This window comes from Meriones unguiculatus, chromosome X (assembly GCF_030254825.1).
Source record: "Meriones unguiculatus strain TT.TT164.6M chromosome X, Bangor_MerUng_6.1, whole genome shotgun sequence".
Lineage (NCBI taxonomy): Eukaryota > Metazoa > Chordata > Mammalia > Rodentia > Muridae > Meriones > Meriones unguiculatus.
In genome coordinates this window covers 35,645,536-35,665,747 of record NC_083369.1, presented here as the reverse complement: position 1 = coordinate 35,665,747, position 20,212 = coordinate 35,645,536, and the positions used below count along the sequence as shown (strand labels likewise).

The window sequence follows — 20,212 nt, the reverse complement described above, 5'->3', positions numbered from 1 at the left end:
AGATCTGGTGCCTTCTTCTGGTATGCAGACACACATGCATCCAGAATACTGTATAAATGGTAAATAAATCTTTTTTAAAAAGAAAAAAATCTCACATTTATGAAAATTCATATGTCAAACATTGAAATTAGGTATTGATATCCCTAATTAATTAACATTATTAATTAAATAATTTACATTATTTCATTTAATATCAATGACTAAACGGTAATTTTTTATGTTTTATACATGAGGAAACTTAGTATGGCATGGCAGAAATAAGATGATGAGTAAAATGACAATTTAGTCTCAATGCCTCTATACTTTCCAACCTGCACAACTTCAAACATACCTATAATGTGTTTAAAAGTAGATTCTGTTGTGGTTTTCTTGCATTTATTTATCTATCTATATCTATTTATTTATTTACTTATGTGTTTATGCTGTTAGGGTGGATGTTCAGAGTGCCACAGCACATTCATGTGTGGAAGCCATAGGGCAATTTTCTAGAGTCAGTTCTCTCATTCCATCATGTAACTCTCAAGGTTGAGACTCAGGTCATCAAACTTCATAGCTAGCACCACTGAGCAATCTCACCACTCCCAAACACTGCCAGTCTTTGTATACAGGCAGAGAAAAAGGATATAGAAACTTGAACTTCAGTCAGATTGCTAGAAAGAAAAACTAATAAAAATAATACATTTTTGTGCATGCTTTTTAATGTCAAGTGGCTTTTGTACATTGAGGGCAGCTCATTACTATTTGTGTTTTGTTTACTGCTCAACTTATTAAATTCAAGGAGCTCAGAAACTAGATGTTTAAATTATTTTTAAATCACTCTTTTGACCATCTAAGCATTGGTTATCAATTTGATGAATTGAATTTCCTAAAAGCTATAAACTGTAATTACAAATTTAATGTGGCTTTTTGGAAACAAGTCAAATGGCTTGAGTAGCATATTAAGTCCACACAAATACAGCAATTAAAAATATTTCATATAGTTCCTTTTTAGCCTTTTTAAATTTTTTTTATTTTAATTTTTATTGATTACACTTTATTCACTTTGTATCCCCCCATAAACCCCTCCCTCCTCCCCTCCTAATCCCACCTTCCGTTCCCCTTCTCCATGCATGCCCCTCTCCAAGTCCACTGATAGGGCAGGTCCTCTTCTCCTTCCTTCTGATCTTAGTCTATCAGATCATATCAGGAGTGGCTGCATTGTCTTCTTCTATGGCCTAGTAAGGCTGCTCCCCCCTCAGCGGGAGGTAATTAAAGAGCAGGCCAATCAGTTCATGTCAGACAGTCCCTGTTCCCATTACTATGGAACCCACTTGGACACTGAACTGCCATGGGCTACATCTATGCAGGGGTTCTAGGTTATCTCCATGCATGGTAGTTGGTTGGAGTATGAGTCTCTGAAAAGACCCCTGACTTTTTAGCCTTTTATAAAGTATAAACACAGTGGAATTAATTTATCCCTGCTCTTTATCCTTGCCATTGTACTTTTGCTTCTTCGTTTAATGTTATATTTGTTTTCTTTTGATGTCTTTTCAGGATTTTACTACTTTTGAATTTTATTAACTCTACCCAGCTACCTAGAAAACACAACTCAGACTTGCCAAGGTAAAAGAATAAAAGTGGTTATTGGGACTCACAGATACTGAACTGAGTGGTGGGTTGGGAGCCTTTTAATAACAGCATTTCACTTGCCATTTCTTGGAGCTCCTTCTTTGTGACTTTTTTGTTTGTTTATTTGTTGTTTTGAGACAGTGTTTCTCCATGTAACAAGAGCCCTGGCTATCTTGGGCTCACTTTGTAGAGCAGGCTGACTTCAAACTTACAGCGATCCATCTGACTCTGCCTCCGGAGTGCTGGGATCAAAGGTGTGTGCCAACACACCCAGCCTTTGTAACTTGTTTATATAAACACTGAAACATCCTTTAATTTTTGAATATTTAATAATTCTCCATTATCCTCACCTTCCTACTATGTACCTAGTCTTTTAGCACTGTTCAGATTTATATATTCATTATTTTCATTTCATTATGATTTGCACAATTTTGAGGATAAGGAATTGGATCTTTTTTATTATTCTCTCTAAAAACGTTTTCATTTATTGGACTTTTTCTACCTGATTACTACGTGTGTCCATCAATGTTTATCAATGTCCATCAATGTTTATCATTCTTACAAGTTCTTAGTTATGTGGGTGGCACTTTATGAATAAATTAGAAACAAGTATGTGATTTGTGGTGCATGATGAAAAATGACTCTTCTGTATTAATTGGAAAGAGGCACCTCCTGCAGATTGGCACAGCCTCAGAACTGGGGCACCTGCTTTTGAAAACAGAGTAGACAGATTTTCATGTTTTGTTCTTGGGGATCCTTGAACTTTACCAATCTATGTAATCATGCATAACAGTCATTGGTATGGTACTTGTTTTTCTGAAATAATTTCTTATTAACTCATTGCTTTTCTTGTGGGCTTTTTTCCCCCTGCTTGGCCACGGATAGAAACAAGTATCTACATTTGCATATTCTTAAGATAAACATTCATGCATTTTGCTATATAAAAATAGCAAACCTTAAATACCCTGAATTATTTGTTCTTTTCAGAAGTTTTAGAAGTCATTCACACAGCCTTTTACTGACCCAAATAGTTTCAATTAATTGCAATGTGTATGGGGTGAAAAGTTAAATTTTATTTATGGAAGGCCCTTGAAGGTGGTTTTTCATTCTTTAAATGCTGACATGATTGAAACAAATTCAAGAGCTTTGCAACAACATAAGGAATTACTTGGATTTTTTTTCATTACCTAAATTATATCAGCTAACTCCTTTAACAGTTCTTTGGGTGAGAAGCAATATCAGGACACAGGAGTGCTTTTGAAAATTAAAGGAGCTGGGTGTGGTGGCTCATGCTATTAATCCCAGAAGAGGCAAGCTAGTGAGAAGCTCAGTGAATAAAAGTCACTTGGTGCCAAGCCTGATGAACTGAGTTTGAGTGGGAGAGAACTAACTCCTTTGAATTGTCTTCTGACTTCCATTCTCCTCTCTCTCGCACACACAACATACACACACACACACACACACACACACAGCTGTGCAGGTCTGAAAGTGAATACACAGTGATGAACTTGTTTTACTAAACACAATTGGACTCTATAAAGATGAAAGAGACATTCTATAACAGTAGAGCCTGCCTTTAAGGAATAATGGACTGCTGAAATCTCAAGTGTTGCCAGGATGCCTGGTATTGACACAATCTCAATATTTCAGGTTCCATCTCTTGCTTTCTCCAGGCCAGTACCCCACTGCGAAAGGGATCTATCTATGTGAAAGTGAAAGCAGCATTTCTTCAGTTTTAAAAGATGAGTAGGAGTCTAGGAAGACAATTCAGTGGATAAAGGTGTTTTCTGTGCAAACTTCATGACTTGAGTTATATCCCTGGAATGCATGTAAGGGTGGAAAAAGATAATCAACTCCACAAGGTTATTCTCTGACTTCTGCAGGCACACTATGGAATACATGCCCCATTCCCATCTCTCTCTCTCTGTCTCTGTCTCTGTCTGTGCATGTGTGTGTGTTTGAGAAACACACACACACACACACACACACACACACTAAAAATTTAAATGTAGGGGGCTGGAGAGATGGCTCAGTGGTTAAGAGCATTGTCTCTTCTTCCCAAGGACCCGGGTTCAATTCTCAGCACCCACATGGCAGCTCACAACTGTCTGTAACCCTAATTCCAAGGGATCTGACACCTTCACACTAATACAAATAAAAAATTTTTAAAAAATTTAAATGTAAAAAGATGAATAGGTGCTAAACCAAGATACTTGGGTGTAGGCCATTTTAGGCAGATTTTTTTGTCTGTTTTTTGTTTTGTTTTTCAAGACAGGGTTTCTCTGTGTAGCCTTGACTTTCCTGGGCACACTTTGTACACCAGTCTGGCCTCGAACTCACAGAGAGCCGCCTGCCTCTGCCTCCTCTCTGAGTGCTGGGGTTACAGGTGTGCACGACTTCTCCCGGCTTAGGCAGAAGTTCTTAATCAAAGGAACATAGGAAAAAGATAGGCAGAGTATATAGTGAAAATCCTAGCAGGTCTGTATTTCTGACATATGAATTATAAATAAATGATACTAAAATGATAACTTCTTGTAGGATTCTGTATTATGATATAGAAACTGTACAAATTAAAATAGTTAGTAAAGGCATATGCTCTGTATAGCTTTGAAAGTCAGCTTTACCTTCATCTAGCTGTGTGATTTACTTTTATAATTTTTACTACATAAGGTGAGCATGATTGTTTATTTCATAGAGTAATTTTTGGCATAGAGTTAAATCATGCAACATACTTAGAGAATTCAATAAATATTCATACAATCATTATTAATTATTATAGTGATGCAATAAAAAGTCATTCTAGAAGCTTGTATGAACAATATTTTTGAACAAATTAGTATAAGAAAATGGGAACGCAGAGAATCAGTGTCCTTCAGTAGTTTTCATGGGCATCTGTTGGAATCTTTGTGATGTAGCCCTCTAAAATGGTTTTAGTGAAATCATATACTTTATGGGTGTTTTTTGAGACTGGCCAAATGGCACCTTCCTATTTGTTCTTGCAAATTTCTATAACATGACCCTATATGAAAGGTAAGTTCTCACATAATGTAGCAAACCTTTGGTGGCGCAGTATTTAGAGTATAACTTAGAAGCCATAGCCTAAGAAGATAAGCTAGAGAAGTAGAAGCCAGCTGAGTCTCAGAAAAGGATTGAAAAATTGCATGGGTGTGAGTTTAACAGGTGCAGTCTTCTCACAGGTACAGTTATATTCTACAACTCAGGTTTGTGCCTACTTTATCTAGCATATTGAATGAAATCAGCAGACCATGGGTATTGATAAAGGCTATGAAAAGGATATATATATATATATATATATATATATATATATATATATATGTCTGTCCTATACTTACTTAGTTATATAGTTCCAAAGACTGTAAATGTCAGTTCCAAGATCTGTGACATCGAGTTAATGATACGCACCATGTTACCTTACAGAGCTATCAAAACAACATTTGTGACCAACAGTGAGAAGAGACTTGGGGAAAAATCTGAAAGCAGCTTTTCCTGTTAAAATGATCTTCTTAGTTCCTCTTTGAGCTGTTTCAGAAAGCTGAGCTTTCACAGAGCCAGACATTGGATCAGTGAAGTATCAGTGTCCTTGTGTCAGTACTTCCAGCAGGCTGACTGATAGAATGCACTGTAGAAGACACCTTTTGCTTTAAATAGTGTCCCAGCAAAAGCCTTTCAAAGGACTTGAGAGACTTTTCTCTGTTTGGAAGTTTCCCTACAGCTATATCTCCTGAAAAGATGGATGTTAACCTAAAAGATAGGGCCTTCTGGTACAGTCTTCATGGCCAAGTCCCAGGGATGCTGGATTGGGACATGGGAAATGAATGTTTCCTGCCTTGTACTACAGATCAGTGCACTTTCACTGAGCAGTGTCTTGCCAAATACAAAATCCAACTGATAAAACCACCAACACTGCCTCAGGAAAGGAAACCCAATTCTGACGAGGATGGTCCTCCCACTGACTCCAGCCTGTGGATGTGGGTAAATCCCAACATTGTGTGTCCCATCACCAGCAATGAGACTCCAAATCCCTGTCATAATGTTCCACCAAGTGCACCATTACCAAACACTAAGGAAGCTGCATGCTTAGGGACTCAGAAAGTGGCGGAGTCCCTGTCTGTTCTCCGTACTGAGCGTATTAACCCACAAGAGCTGTCCATTTTCTCCACTGACCCTGATACCGTAGAAGAGGAGGCTGGGCAACTTGAGTGTCCACCCTCTAGGAAACACTCTAAGAAGCACACACAGGGTCATGGCTCCCACCAGGACAGGGTGTCCTGGCCACGCCCTCCTCTCAATTACAGCCATCTGGTTGCTTTAGCATTAAAAAACAGCCCTTCCTGTGGCCTCAATGTGCAACAGATCTACAATTTTACTCGACAACATTTCCCCTACTTCCGGACAGCACCAGAAGGCTGGAAAAACACCATCCGCCACAACCTCTGCTCGTTGACCTGTTTTGAAAAGGTGCCGGTCCCCCTTGAAGAGGAGCTGGATGGAAAACCTCGCTCTTTCTTCTGGAAGCTCACTGAAGAGGGAAACCGCTTCTTTCAGGAGGACACCCGTGTTTTGGCTTATACTCGAAAGGAGAACATCAAACAATGCATGCGCCAACCAGAGCTGATAGACCTCCTCTTTCATCTTTAATAGTTTTCTTTTATGTGTGTGTGAGTGTGTATATATGTGTGTGTGTTATGTGTGTGTGTATGCATGCTTGAATGTGTTGAATGTGTGTGGACATATATGTGTACGTGTGTGGAGGCTAAAGTTGACATCAAGAATTTCCTTCCATTGCTCTTTCACCTTATTCTTTCAATCAAACCCCAGAGCTCATAGATACTGTTAGTGTCACTAGCCACCTGTCTCTGCATCCCACTGCTGAGATAGTAGCCAGGTCCTCATACCCATCCAATTTGGTTCTGGGGATCTGAACGCAGGTCTCTTGCTTGCATGGCAAACATTTTAACTTCAGAGCCATCTCTCCAGCCTCCTCTTATGCTTTGAAGTACAATTGCTCACTTTCTGGAACACTGACCTGCTTACTGTGCTGAACTAACCTGTACTCATCTGCAATCCTACTATGTTTGATTGGTGACAAGCCCATCTTTACCCACTGTTAAGCAGTCAGAGGTGACTACAGAGGAAGCAGGGATTAAATACAGATGTATAATGAAAGAAAGTTATACAACAGCTGCAGCTGGTCCAAACTTTACTTTGAGCATAAGCAGAAAGTCTTAGGAACAAGCAATCTAAGGATAGAAGAGAATGTTGTGTTTACTGGAGCAAACTGTGAAATATATATAAAGGACAAATACGAAATAAACCCAGATTATGGGCAACCTCCAGTGCCATCTGAAGGTAGATGTGTATAAAGAGAACTAGGCTTCGTGCTTAAAGTATGGAGACTCAAATATCCCATTACCATTCATCAATTTCATCTTCTTTTGGAATGACCTATTTTGTCCTTCAGAGCCTTGCTTTTTTCTCTCGTCCTAGACTTAAGAGCTTTGTTCTCTTGCTATCCAGTTCCAGTAGTAATAAATGCAAGCAGCTGTTATTTGTTTGACTATTGAAAGTCCTCAAATTGATTCTGTGTTAACTTTAAGTTTTTTTTATGACAATGCATTTGTGATCGTTTGTGCTTTTTCATCAAATTTTGTTTGAGAAAATGTAAGGTCCATCTTAGATATTAAATATAGAAAGCAAATATATATTTGTGAGACATAGATAATTTACGTGTGATAAAACAGAGGTGTGAAGTTGCCATGGAAGATACCCTTCCTGGAAACAGGAAAACATTAAAAATGAAGTGCCTTTTGAGCTAGTTTTGCAGGATAAATGGAAACATGCTAAATACATAAACTGGAGAAGAAACATAGTGGCAACAGTGTGAATAACATTAATCAGGTGTTTGGTGACTTCTAGGAAGACAGTTCCACTAGGGTCATGAGCCACTATAAGAAAGGTAACCAAACAGTTTTTACATTGTACTTACATGTTTAAGTTCTGTAAAGAGAACTACAAGTTATAATTTGTGCAGTGCTAGAAAGCATAAACAAGATACCAACATAACAAAAGTTTTAGCCTTTGGCTTTCTAATTTCAAAATTTGTTTTTTGTAAACACTAAGTTCATGAAATTTAAATATAGTTTTTGCCTTTTGTGTTAATACATTTTTAAATGTATACCAATATCTAGAAAATTTTGTTGCCAAGCATTCAACAAGAGTTTAAAAATGTCTGTACCATACAAAAGCAGCTAATTTAGTATGATTAAAATAAGGAGACTTTTTCTTTTGATGGCTTACTACAGCAGATACAATATTCTTTAGGTTTAATTACAAAGGCTGCGTAATCAAACAAAATGATTTCCAAAAGTAATTGTAAATGTTACTTCTGTATTACAGTTACTTTGGAAATGCTGACAGAACATTCTGGAATTAATAAAATTTTCTACCTAATAGAGTTGATGTTTATTTCTTGGTTTTCTCAAAATTGACACCAAGTGAAATATACTTCTGTGAAACTCAGAAGACTATTCTTTTTTGCAGATAAATTTGATTACTAATGTATCCGCTCTATAGTTTTCAAAAATGGCATTCTTCATTCACACTCTGCACATTTCCTAACAAGGGAAACTGTTGTTTTCAGAACTTAACCATGTTTTGTGTGTGCAACCTTACATTTTTTTTTTTTTTTTATTTTTCATTTCTGGAGTTCTGTTCTTCTTCCTGCTCTGGGTTTCAGGAATGAAGCAGTAAGTAGTCACAGCACTTCTTCACTCATCTCTGGTGATCCAGGTATCACTGAGTTTGTGTTACTTACTCAAGCTCTTTGAAGTTAAGCAATGGAAAAAAGATTCACTTTTCTCATAGGATTATATTCTTCTAAACAATTGTTATCTGTGCTTTCTTTTGTCTCAATTTAAGAACTACTTCTGTGTGTGTATATGTGTGTATGTGCACGCGAGGTCAAGCACACATGTGCCCATGTGCACACATGACCATGCATATGGATGGCCAAGGTTGATATTAGAAATCATCCTTAGATTGTTTCTTAGTCAAATACAGAGGTCACAAACCTAGCCAGCCTTGCCTAACACATTACAATTACAGGCAGGTTGTTACACCCATCTAGCATTTTTGTGCGTTTCTGGGGATACGTACTCTGGGCTTTGCACTTTATCAGCAAGTGCTTTAACCACTTAGCAATCACTTCATCTCTGAGAACTGCCTTTCCTAAGAATCAGTTAAGTGGTACATTTATACTAGTCATTTTATGCATAAAAGATTTATTTACTTTTATTATTTTTAATTATGTATATAGGGGGAGGACAGAGGAAGGGGCTGTGTGCATGAGTGCAGTGCCCTGGGAGGGCAGAGGCCTAGGATCCCTGGAACTGGAATAACAGGCAGTTGTGAGCTGCCATATGGTTATTGAGAATTGAATTTAGGTCCTCTGGAAGTGCAGCATGTGTTCTTAACCACTGAGCCACCCTCCCCCAACCCATGCTTACCACACAAAAGAAGAGCTTTTGTCTTCATCATCTATAAAAACAGTATAAGGATTTCTGTTAAATTTACCAAATCTCCACCTTTAATTTCTTTAGATCTCAATATCAGCAGGCAAAATGCAAACGGCCTGAAAAAGTATGAGAGTAGAAAGTAAATTCTGAACCATTTCATAATAATTTTAAAATATTCAATCTATTAAAATGTGAGCTTCAGAATAGGTAAAACACGAATAATACAAACAAAATGAACAAGTGTGGATAAGAATATCCTTCAGTTAGGAAATCCAGTGCATCCTACTATACACTGGATTCAATCCTTAGCCATCATAAAACTGGTGTGGTGGCACATGTCTATATTTTACTGAGTTGGAGGCAGAAAGATTAGAAGTTCAGTCTCTTCTTTGGCTATGTGGTGAGTTCAGGGTCAGCCTGGAATACACAGAATTCTACCTGAAAAAAAAAAGTTTTTAAAATTATGCAACTGGGGCTAGGGAGATAGTTCATTCAATCAAGTATTTATCATGCAAGCAAGACAACATGAGTTCAATTCCCAATACCCATCTTTTAAAAACAGTCATGCTTTCTTATTCTCCCAGCACTGAGGGGGTAGTAACAAGTAGATTCCTGGGGTGCTAGCCACTGAGCATCAGTTCCCAGGGAAAGACCCAATTTCATAAAGCAAGGTGGGAGTCTTCTGAGGAACAACAGCTGAGGTTGTCTTCTGGCCACACTCGTGCACACACATTTTTTTCCTCTTACATTAAGAAAACATTACATGTTAACAACCATTTCAAAGGCAAAGTCAAACCTCAGCTTTATATGTATTTAAAAAAAAACATGGAGGTTAATTGGAAAAGTGATTTTTCAACTAGGGATGAGATCACAATATAGCCAAACCTAAAGGGCATGTGTGTGTGCATTCCAATTACCTACAATTGACCAAGAGTTTCAAGGTAATTCAAAGACGATAAAACAATGCTTGATTTTGACAATTGAAATGACATAATCAATAAAATAATTCCCATTGAAATACAAAATATCTCCTTAGTCTTCCCTCCACTTTAAAGCAAAAATACTTTGTTTTTGTTTTTTCAGGACAGGGTTTCTCTGTGAAGCTTTGGCTGTTCTAGACTCACTTTGTAGACCAGGTTGGCCTTGAACTCACAGATATATGCCTTCTGCCTCTGCCTCCTCCTGTCTCCTCCTGCCTCCTCCTGCCTCTTCCTGCCTCCTCCTCCCTCCTCCTACCTCCTGCCTCCTGACTGTCCTGCTCCTGCCACCTGCCTCTGCCTCTGCCTCTGTTTCTGTCTCCCTAAGTGCTGGGATTATAGGCCTACAACAAAGTGCTGGGCTACAAAAATACTTTCAAAGAAAGATTATTCTTGCTCACAAAATCACAACAGTGATCTCATTAGATTCAGCCTAATAATTGTTGCTTTTCTAGAAGTTTTTATTAGGACTCTTATGTGGAACTTTAAACATTTCTAGATGCTAGATAACAATCAATGACTCACTGTCAGATTTCAGATTTTACTTGTAATAGTTACAAATTTGAGAAAATTCTCTTTTCAAAGTCTCCAAAATACTTTCAGTTGTCTGGGCCGGAATTGGAATGACTTTATTTATACTTGAAATTTGGGGGACCCTGGAAAAGTGTTGCCATCCTGGCTTTCTCAGAAGAGCTCTAGAAATATTGATCCCAGCAGGGCAACCTTGAGTCTTTAAAACTGTCTCGTCTTATCAAATTAAATGAGTTTAGTTCTCAAATATAACATAGTAGTTGAAACCTTGACAACATAAGAATTGTTCAGTTCTAGCAAAGTAACAATGTAGAGAGAGTCTCACAAGACTCTTATCCCATTACATAATCATATTCAGTAGGAGTTTCCAAATTCTGGAGGAGTCCGACAAAGAGACGACAAATTTAACTATTTTAATTTTGTAGATCAAGATGGATGAATGAAAGTAGGCAGCACTGACTTTTTTCTTCTACAAAGAGAGCAAATTTCTATGGCTGCATTTCAAGATTAATGAGTGTGGGGAAAGCCAACAAGAGGGTGGTATAACTTTGTAATATACATAGACCTAGGATATCTTAGAGAGAGAAGTGAAACATCCCAATATATCCTACTCGAGCTTCACAGCTACAGGAGGGAGGAGTCTTCTCTTTGCAGGGGAAAGTCAGGAGGCCAGTAAGCTCTTCCAGTGTGGATGCTTGTGATTCAAGCTACTAGAACATGCCACATTCCTCACATAATATAGGCCACCTCTATAGATAATGTGAAGTAGATAATGTGAAATAGACAGAGTAACCTTGCTTTGGGAAAGGACCGTATATCAGCTCCCAGTGAGCCACCAGGGTGCTGAAACCAGAAATTATCTCAACAAAGAGCTATTGTATGACTTGGGGTTTTTATGGGTTAGAAATTGTTACATTCTCCACCTCTGTGGGAACCCATAGACCCTATTGCACTAGCTAAGGGATTAGTTGCCTAAACCCAATCTGGATCAGTAAGAGTGACTGTGAACCAAGCCCACTTAGGTGATGTAACACAGCAGGTATGGCAAATACCACCTTCCTAAACCAGGAGATTAGAATTTCCCTGTAACACCAGGGGCATGGCCAGCTTCATTGCAGACCTATGCAATTGACAGGACTAAATGCAGGTGTCCATGAGATTTACACCATCCCTCTCCACTATACTGTGCTTAGGTGTTATGCTATATCATGGTTCCCACTGCTGCCTTGCCCAGAGAAGCATGCTAATGGGGGCTTTGAGCAATCTCGTGGTTCTAGCCATCACAGTAACAGCCAACAGCACAAGGCCAAAGAAGCTGTGCCTGATTTCAGCTCTCTTCCTGCTCTTCGGTATACACTGAGTCAAGGGACTTCAGCACCTTCCCAGAGGAAAAATCATACTAAGATACCCAAGGTAAGCGCCTTCTGCATCAGCCTCCAGAGCAGCTGGAATGACAGGCTTATCCCAACAGCTAGAATAACTTTTTAGGTGAGTATATTGTCTGTGTCAGAAATGGTAAAGAAAATGAATTTCTGAATCTTTTGTGGGAGTACCAATTTCTATGAGGTGTTTTCTCACATGAAAAGCATAAATACAGGTTGGGTTCTTTTCCACTAGTATGGGGTATCAGCAACACCTATGTTTTTCTCAGTACAGTATCTTTCTTTTCTTCACATCATCAGAATACTTTTATATAGGTGAGGTTTCATAATATGCATCAGTAGAATGTTTCTTCTTATGAATTCTTTCAGGTCCTTACAATTTTATGTCTCAGGGTTCTCAGACATTCAGAAGTAAGAGTACATTGGGTTTTTTGGGCCTTATGTCATATTTTTTTCCTTTGTAACAAGGTGGTGTCATAGTAAGAAAAAGAGGCCCCAAAGTTTTAATATATGTACTCTAAAGTTGTCTTATTTACAGTTAACTAACCTGTTTTTCTTTGAAACATGTTTGCCTTGGTTTGTTTTCTGTACCTGTGATAAAATACTCTAACAAAAGCAACTTAAGGGAAAAAGGATTTGTTCTGTTTTATTTGGCTCATAGTTCTATCTTACAGTCTGTCGTGGCAGGGAAGTCATGGTGGCAAGAGTTTGACCACTATAACAAAGAATGATGAATGCATACATGCTAGAACTTGGCTCACTTTCTCCACTCTTATAATCCAGGATATGCTGCCTAAGGAGTGGTGCCATTCACTTAGGCACCAGTCTTCTCATCTTGATTAAGGTAATTAGCATAATCTCACAGATATACTTAGAGGTCCCTCTCCCAGCTGATTCTACATTTTTTAAGTTAACAATTAAATCATGATATTGTATATATTTAGGAAGTTTACAATGTGATGGAGTTATGATGATTGTTTGAAGACTATATATCTTTAGATTAGGTTCAATCAATTCAAGACAGACTGTACATGGTAAAACCATTAAAAAAAACCAAACCTCACATCACTTAGGATTAGATTTATATATGATAAAAACAAAAGTGAATCAAGATTTACCAAAACCCAGGATAGTGATTACACCTGGAGAGGAAGATGTAAAAACTCCAAATATATTTGAAAATTCTTATGTTCAAGGGCCCTGTAGGGTGAATGGATACTTTTGTTCTCTAAATTTCACACATACACAAACACACAAACTTACACATATATTTCAATAAATAGAAAATTATGAAGATTTTCTGTTCTTCCCAAAGGGAGTTTAGAAGTAGTCCTCTCTTTTTAATTTTCAGGAATAGCTTGGGAAAGAAAAGTAATATTTGTTTCTTTAAGTGTTTGAAAGAATGTAGCCCTGAAGCTATCAGGTCATGGTAGTTCTCCTTTGTAGGACATACTTGAATCTTCACTCGCCTTACTTTCTGAGAGCGGCTCATTTGGTCTATTTCCTCATGCTTCGGTTTTGGTAGGTTGTTTATTTCTAAGAATTTATGTGGTTTTTTTTTTTTTTTCAGTTGCATTTGGTTCTTTTCTGATGGAAACAAAGGAGCAGGCAGAACAGAGATTGTGGTAGGGGAAATTGGGATGAGTGGAGGGAAGGGAGGCTGTGGTAGGGGTTGTATTGTATGAAAGAAGAATAAATAAAAAGAAAAAAGTAAAAGAATCTACCCATTTTGTCCAGGTTATTCAGTTTATTATCCTAAAATTGTTCATAGTAATCTCTTATAATCCTTTGTATTTCTGCAGTGTCAGGTATGATCACTCCTGTTTCCTTCACAATTTGAGGGGTTTGGGGAGAGGGGCCATTTTTTAAAATTTATTTATTTTTTATTAATTACAGTTTATTCATTTTGCATCTCAGCTATAGCTCCCTCCCTTGTTCCCTACCAATCCCATCCTCATTCCCTCTTCTTCTCCTATGCCCCTCCTCCAGTCCGCTGATAGGGGAGGTCCTCCTCCCCTTCCATCTGACCATAGGATTGTTATTTCTATTTATCTTTTAAAACAATTCAGGTTTGTTGAACTTTGTATTATTTTTGCTTATTTCTATTTCAGTATTTTGCTCTGATCTCTACTACATAAGAATATGCCTCTAACTTAGGACTTTATTTTTTTTGTAGTTACTTGAGAAGGAACATTGTGTTATTTTGTTTTGTTAATTTGAACACTTTCTTTTTAACACTTTTTAGGCATTCTTTCTATAAGCATCATTTTGGTTTTCTACTGTAGTTTTCTCTTTGTTCACAGGGTATACATGAGTACATTGTTTAATTTTCACATATTTATGTTTTACCAGTTTCCTTTTGTTACTTATTTATGGTGTCATATCATAGTGGTCAGAAATGAAATTTAATATGATTACAATCTTCTTTAGATGTCTTTGTGATATAACTATCCTGGAGCATTTACCAAGTGGAACTGAGAAACCTGTCTATTATGCTGTTTTGTGAACTAGTCTAAATATGTCTATCAAGACCATTGGGTAGAAAGTGTATTTCAAGTCTTAATGATTTTGTCTGGATGATATGTTTGTTTTGTAAAGTATGATGTTAAAATTACATGCTGATGTGATACAGGCTCTCATTTCAAAGCCATAATATGTGTTTCCTATATCTGGGTAATATTATGTTGGATACATATGATCTTACAACCATTGTGTATTCTTGAGGAGTTGATGCCTCTATTATGATATAATGACCCTTTTGTTTCAGACTTCAAGTCTAGTTTATCAATTACTAGTATAGCCATTATTCTGTTTTCATGGAACTTCCATTTCTATCCCTTCACTTATGAGTTGCTTTTATTAAAAATATATAAAATATGAGTAGAGGATTATAAAATTTTTAATTACCACTTATTGAGTAGCAGTTATAGATAAGCCACTACACATGGCAATTTTCTTTCATGGTCAAACCCAATCTTTAAAATATCTAAGAAAGTTGCTATTAAAATTTTTTATAGTACAGGAAACTGAGGTTCAGAGCATTCAAACAATTTGTTCAAGACCTGCTCTTTTACCAAGATTTCCATATCCAGAACACCTTCTGTTATTTAGCTTATGGTTCCAGCGGGATCAGACTCCATCATGGCAGGGAAGTATGGCAGCAAACAACAGGCATTGTAGCTGGATCAGGATGCTGAGAGCTCACATCTTGAGCCACAAGCATGAAACAGAAAGAGCAAATGAAATTGGTGCAGATACCTCTTGTGAAGTAAAAGCCCAAGCCAGGTTCTAAAAACAGGAAATAGTGAGCTCCAGTCCAGAGGATCAGGCAATCAGCTGGACAAGTAGACAGTTGAACAGGTCATATCAACAGCAGGATTCCAAAAGGAGTCAAAGCTCCACATAGAGTTGTGGAGTTCTCTACTTGCTGAGCCTAGATACACTCACAGACACCAGATATTGTTGGTGTGTGGCCATGTCATCACAGTGTCAGGTGTCCATCCCTTTATGTTGTCCATGAGAGTAAGTCACATCCACACGGTCTCAAATGTCTGATAAGTTCATGGGTGTAATCTGTCTGATACGATTTTATTAAGCACATGTGCCCCTACAGTCTCAGTTTACCCCAATAAACTTATAGAATACCTCCCTTTCTAGTGCCAGCAATAAGTCATTTATTAGTCTGAGTTAGTTGAATGGTGAGTAACAGATGGTGTAGATGATAGATCTCCATAGAGACAGCTGCTTGGAAAACCACTATTTTATGTAAAACGGAGTAACTTAGACTGAGACATATAGCCTAGTCCCAACACTCTACAAAGGTAAGGAGAGAAACTAAATCAAGTACCAATGAGATACATTATTTAAACGTGTATTCTTAGTTGGGCACAGTGACACATTCATCTAGTTCCAGCTACTTGGAGGGCTGGAGCAGGAAGATGGCTTCAAAATCAGCCTAGACCACACAGTGATACCCTTTCTCAAAAACAAAAGCAACCCAGTTAATTTAAATGTGTAAATTTGGACACTAGGAAAACAAAAAACAATAGAGTACAAGTGGAAGAACAGGTGATAGGAAATATATTTCACCACCTTTCAAGTCAAAGTTAAAAGGTATTTTCTCAATACTAATAATTGAATAAACAGGTTTAAGTGTAAAATGTTATAAAGATACCATTAAAGGGACAACTGAAAAAAAAAGTGTCAAGATTATCAAAGGGGAAAAATAAATCCACATATAGAAACCATACAAACAAGAAAAGGAAGAGGCACACCACAGATTTTTTTTTTTAACGGACACTAACAAAGGCAAAAAAAATAAAATATGATACTAAAGTAAAACATAGGATTAAATGGATTAATCAAATGAATTAAACCTGCTGCCTGGAACATTATAGAGACTAAGAAGATACATACTGACTCTTAACTACTAACTGAGTAATGCTGAAAACTAAAGAGCAGAAGAAACTACCAAGGAAATGCAAATGAGCATAAGAAGTTCTCATTGGATCAGTGTTTGTTCTTAAGAATATGTTATTTACTTTCCATAAATTTGGATATGTGCCAGGGTTTCCCCTGGCATTTATTTCTAATTTTATTACATTGTTGTCAGAAAAGTTTTTTTATGATTCCAGTGCCAGTTTTTTAGGCATTTTTGTATGACATAGCCAAATATATGGTCTAACTTTGATCACATATTCTCATCAAATTAAAAAAAAATGAACATTTTTTTTTTTACTTTCTTGGGTGGAATATTCTATATATTTCTAGTAGACCCAGGTGGTCTATGGTTTCTCTCAAGTTCATTTCCTTATACATCCTTTCCCTGATTGTTTAATTGCTTTTAAATTAAGGATATATGTCTATAACTGCTATTGATTTGGACTTGTCTTTCTTCCATTCTGTAGAAATTTACCTCATTTATTTAGGGAATGTTTGGTGCATATACACATATATTTCTTATATGTTCTTGATAGATTAACTTGTTTATCATTGAATAATGTCTCTTTCATAACTTGTATTCAAAGTTTGAGATTTAGGTTTGATTGAATGCCATTTGATCAGCTATGAGTATGGTAATCCCAGCTTTGTTTTGCCTATTTGCATGGAATATGGTGGTTTTTTTTTTCTGCTTTATTTACAGTTTGGGTATCAGCCTTTTAAAAAAAAATGTCACCATAGGAAGACATGGTTTAGCTTATGGAATCCCTGTACTATGTGTAGCCAGTGTTCATTGGATAGAGTTGTTCAGTGCTGCTCTTTGTGTTGATTTTTAGAGTTTACATTTTTACGGTTGAAATCACTACTAACATTGTTGCTGGATGCTTAAATCTACCACACCTGCCACCTTAGTTGTCCCATTTTTCAAAAGAAATTAGGAGATGGAGTTGGTAGAGAAAACGAATTTATGTATACTTTGGCAAAGCAGGAGTTGAAAGTCTCTCAGGTTTTTTCTCTTTTCCTGCAGCTGTCTTGCATCTTGTAGAATGAATGAAGGGAAGTCAGGAAGCACACGTGAGTCAGCTTACATGAGAGCTAGATACACTTTCAGAAAGGCATGGACTCTCTTCCTGCCAGGTGAGTTTGTCCTGTTTAGCCAGAGTTTTATTTATAGCTTTTCTCCCCCAGCAGGAGACTCTTGAGAAAAAATATTTCTCAGGGCTCCATTGCTTTGGGATTCCAGTTTGAAAATCTTCAGCCTTGATAGATTTCCCTCAGTATCTTCTTCTCCTTTGAATTTATCCTCATCTGTGATTTTTACTTCTTAATATTTCACGTCAAAAACATTGCTGCTGGTCACTGAACAGACAAACTAGAAGAATCTTCTAAACTTGGGCAAAGCATCACAGATTCTGTCCATAAATGTCCTTGTCATGGAGTCTGCTTTGGATTAATTCTGTCTGTCCAGGTGGTGGACCTGCCCTCATGTCTCAGGACTATCTTTGCCTCTCTTCTGTGTCATACCTTCCACTGTATTTACCCCTTTTATTTCTTGGCGTGATTTGCCTGCTAAGACTCAGGTTCTGTTCAACTGAGGATAGGTGTAGAGTAGGTGAAAACGTTTGAGACAGCTTACATATGCCTAACCTTTATTATTTTATCCTTGTTGCCTGAGGATTTGGTTGAATATGTGAACGCGGGAAGTAATTTTTATTATCTTGGTCATTTCCCTCTAATTTTTTTTTAATTTTTAACATTTGTTGTTGACTCCTCTCCAGTAGGAATCTTCTCTGTATAACTGTTCTTCACTTTGGTTTGGTTTGTGCTTGACTCTCTATTCTGGTGTCTATTGTGTCTCCGTGGCTGCCCTAGATATCTAGTTAACTTGGTGGCCTATTACATTTTTAATTTTAATTTTATTTTTTTATTATTACAATTTATTCACTTTGTATCCTAACTGTAGTTCCCTCCCTCATCCCCTCCCAATCCCACCCTACCTACCTCTTCTATTCCCATGCCCCTCTTCCAGTCCACTGATGGGGGAGGTCCTCCTCACCTTCCATCTGACCCTAGCCTATCAGGTCTCATCAGGACTGGCTGCATTGTCTTCCTCTGTGGCCTGGTAAAGCTGCCTCCCCTCAGGGGATGGTAAGTCACTGAGTTCATGTCAGAGACAGCCCCTATTTCCCTTACTAGGGAACCCACTTGGAGACTGAGCTGCCATGGGCTACATCTGAGCAAGGGGCATAGGTTATCTCCATGCATAGTCCTTGTTTGCCGTATTGGTCTTTGCAAAGACCCCTGGACCCAGATTTTTTGGTTCTGTTGGTCTTCTTGTGGAGCTGCTACCTCGCCCCCTCCCTGGTCTTTCTCTCTCCCCCTTCTTTCAAAAGATGCCCTACACTCTGCCCGAAGTTTGGCTTATGAGTTTCAGCATCTGCTTGATATCCTGCTGGGTAGAGTCTTTCAGAGGTCCTCTGTGGTAGGCTCCTGTCCTGTTCCCTGTATTCTGCTGCTTCTGATGTCTATCCCATTTGCTTTCTTAGTGAAGATTGAGCAACTACCCTAGGGTCCTCCTTGTTTAGCTTCTTTAGGAGTATAGATTTTAGTATGTTTATCCTATATTATCCACTTATATGTGAGTATATACTATGTGTGTCTTCCTGCTCCTGGGATACCTCACTCAGCATGATCTTTTCTAGTTCCCACCATTTGCCTGAACATTTCATGATTTCCTTGTTTTTAATTGCCAAGTAGTATTCCATTGTGTAAATATACCACAATTTTTGTATCCATTCCTCAACCGAGGGAATCTGGTTTGTTTCCAGATTCTGGCTATTATGAATAAAGCTCCTATGAACATGGTTGAGCAAATGCCCTTGTTGAGTGGTGGGGCATTTTTGGGGGTATATAACCAGGAGTGGTGTCACTGGATCTTGAGGTAGTGCTATTCCCAATTTTTTGAGAAAGTGCCAGATTGATTTCCAAAGTGGTTGTACAAGTTTATATTCCCACCAGCAATGGAGGAGGATTCCCCTTTCTCCCCATCCTCTCCAGCATGTGTTATCACTTGAGTTTTGGGGAATATATTTTTACTATCTATTCTTTGAGCTACGTGAATTCCTGTGTATTTCACTTTTTTACTTTTTATCTTATTTATTTGTTTATTTATTTATTTATTGGTTTTTCCAGACAGGGTTTCTTTGAGGAACCCTGGCTGTCCTAAAACTTGCTCTGTAGATCAGCTTGGTCTTGAACTCACAAATATCCACCTGCTCTGCCTCCCAAGTGCTGGGATCCAAGGCATGTGCCACCACCATCAGGCTTTTAAACATCACTTTTTAAAAATGTGTATTTACTTTATTAAATGTACATTGGTGCTCTGTGTATATTCATGTCTATGTGAGGGTGTTGGATGCCCTGTAACTGTAGTTATATACAGTTGTGAGCTGCTAGGTGGTGGGTGGTAGGAATTGAAACTAGGTCCTCTCGAAGGACAGACAGTTCTCTTAACCACCAAACCATCTCTCCAGCCCCATGTATTCTACAAGTTTTAGATGACATATAGGTATATCCTAATTCTTTTTAGTTTGTTTTGGTCATTGCTGGGTCCCTCTACCCCCTTTGGACAGTTAATATTTGATTGGAGGAAGCAGAAAAATTTGCTAGTGCTAGGGCCACAAAATGGTAATCACAATAGAGTATTTCTTTTCATGAAACATGGAAGTTGTGAAGAGGA

General features: G+C 37.8%; 1 protein-coding gene across 1 annotated transcript; it reads left to right on the top strand.

Moving 5' to 3' along the window:
• The first annotated feature begins 5,358 nt into the window (after positions 1 to 5,358).
• Positions 5,359 to 6,684, top strand: Foxr2 (forkhead box R2). Its single transcript, XM_021627971.2, has one exon. The coding sequence runs from the start codon at positions 5,359 to 5,361 to the stop codon at positions 6,265 to 6,267; it is 909 nt and encodes a 302-aa protein (XP_021483646.1). The 3' UTR covers positions 6,268 to 6,684.
• The last annotated feature ends 13,528 nt before the right edge of the window (positions 6,685 to 20,212 follow it).

What these genes read in the sequence shown, in the direction of transcription:
- Foxr2 (XM_021627971.2), top strand. Translation starts at nt 5,359, where the DNA reads ATGGATGTTAACCTAAAAGATAGGGCCTTCTGGTACAGTCTTCATGGC.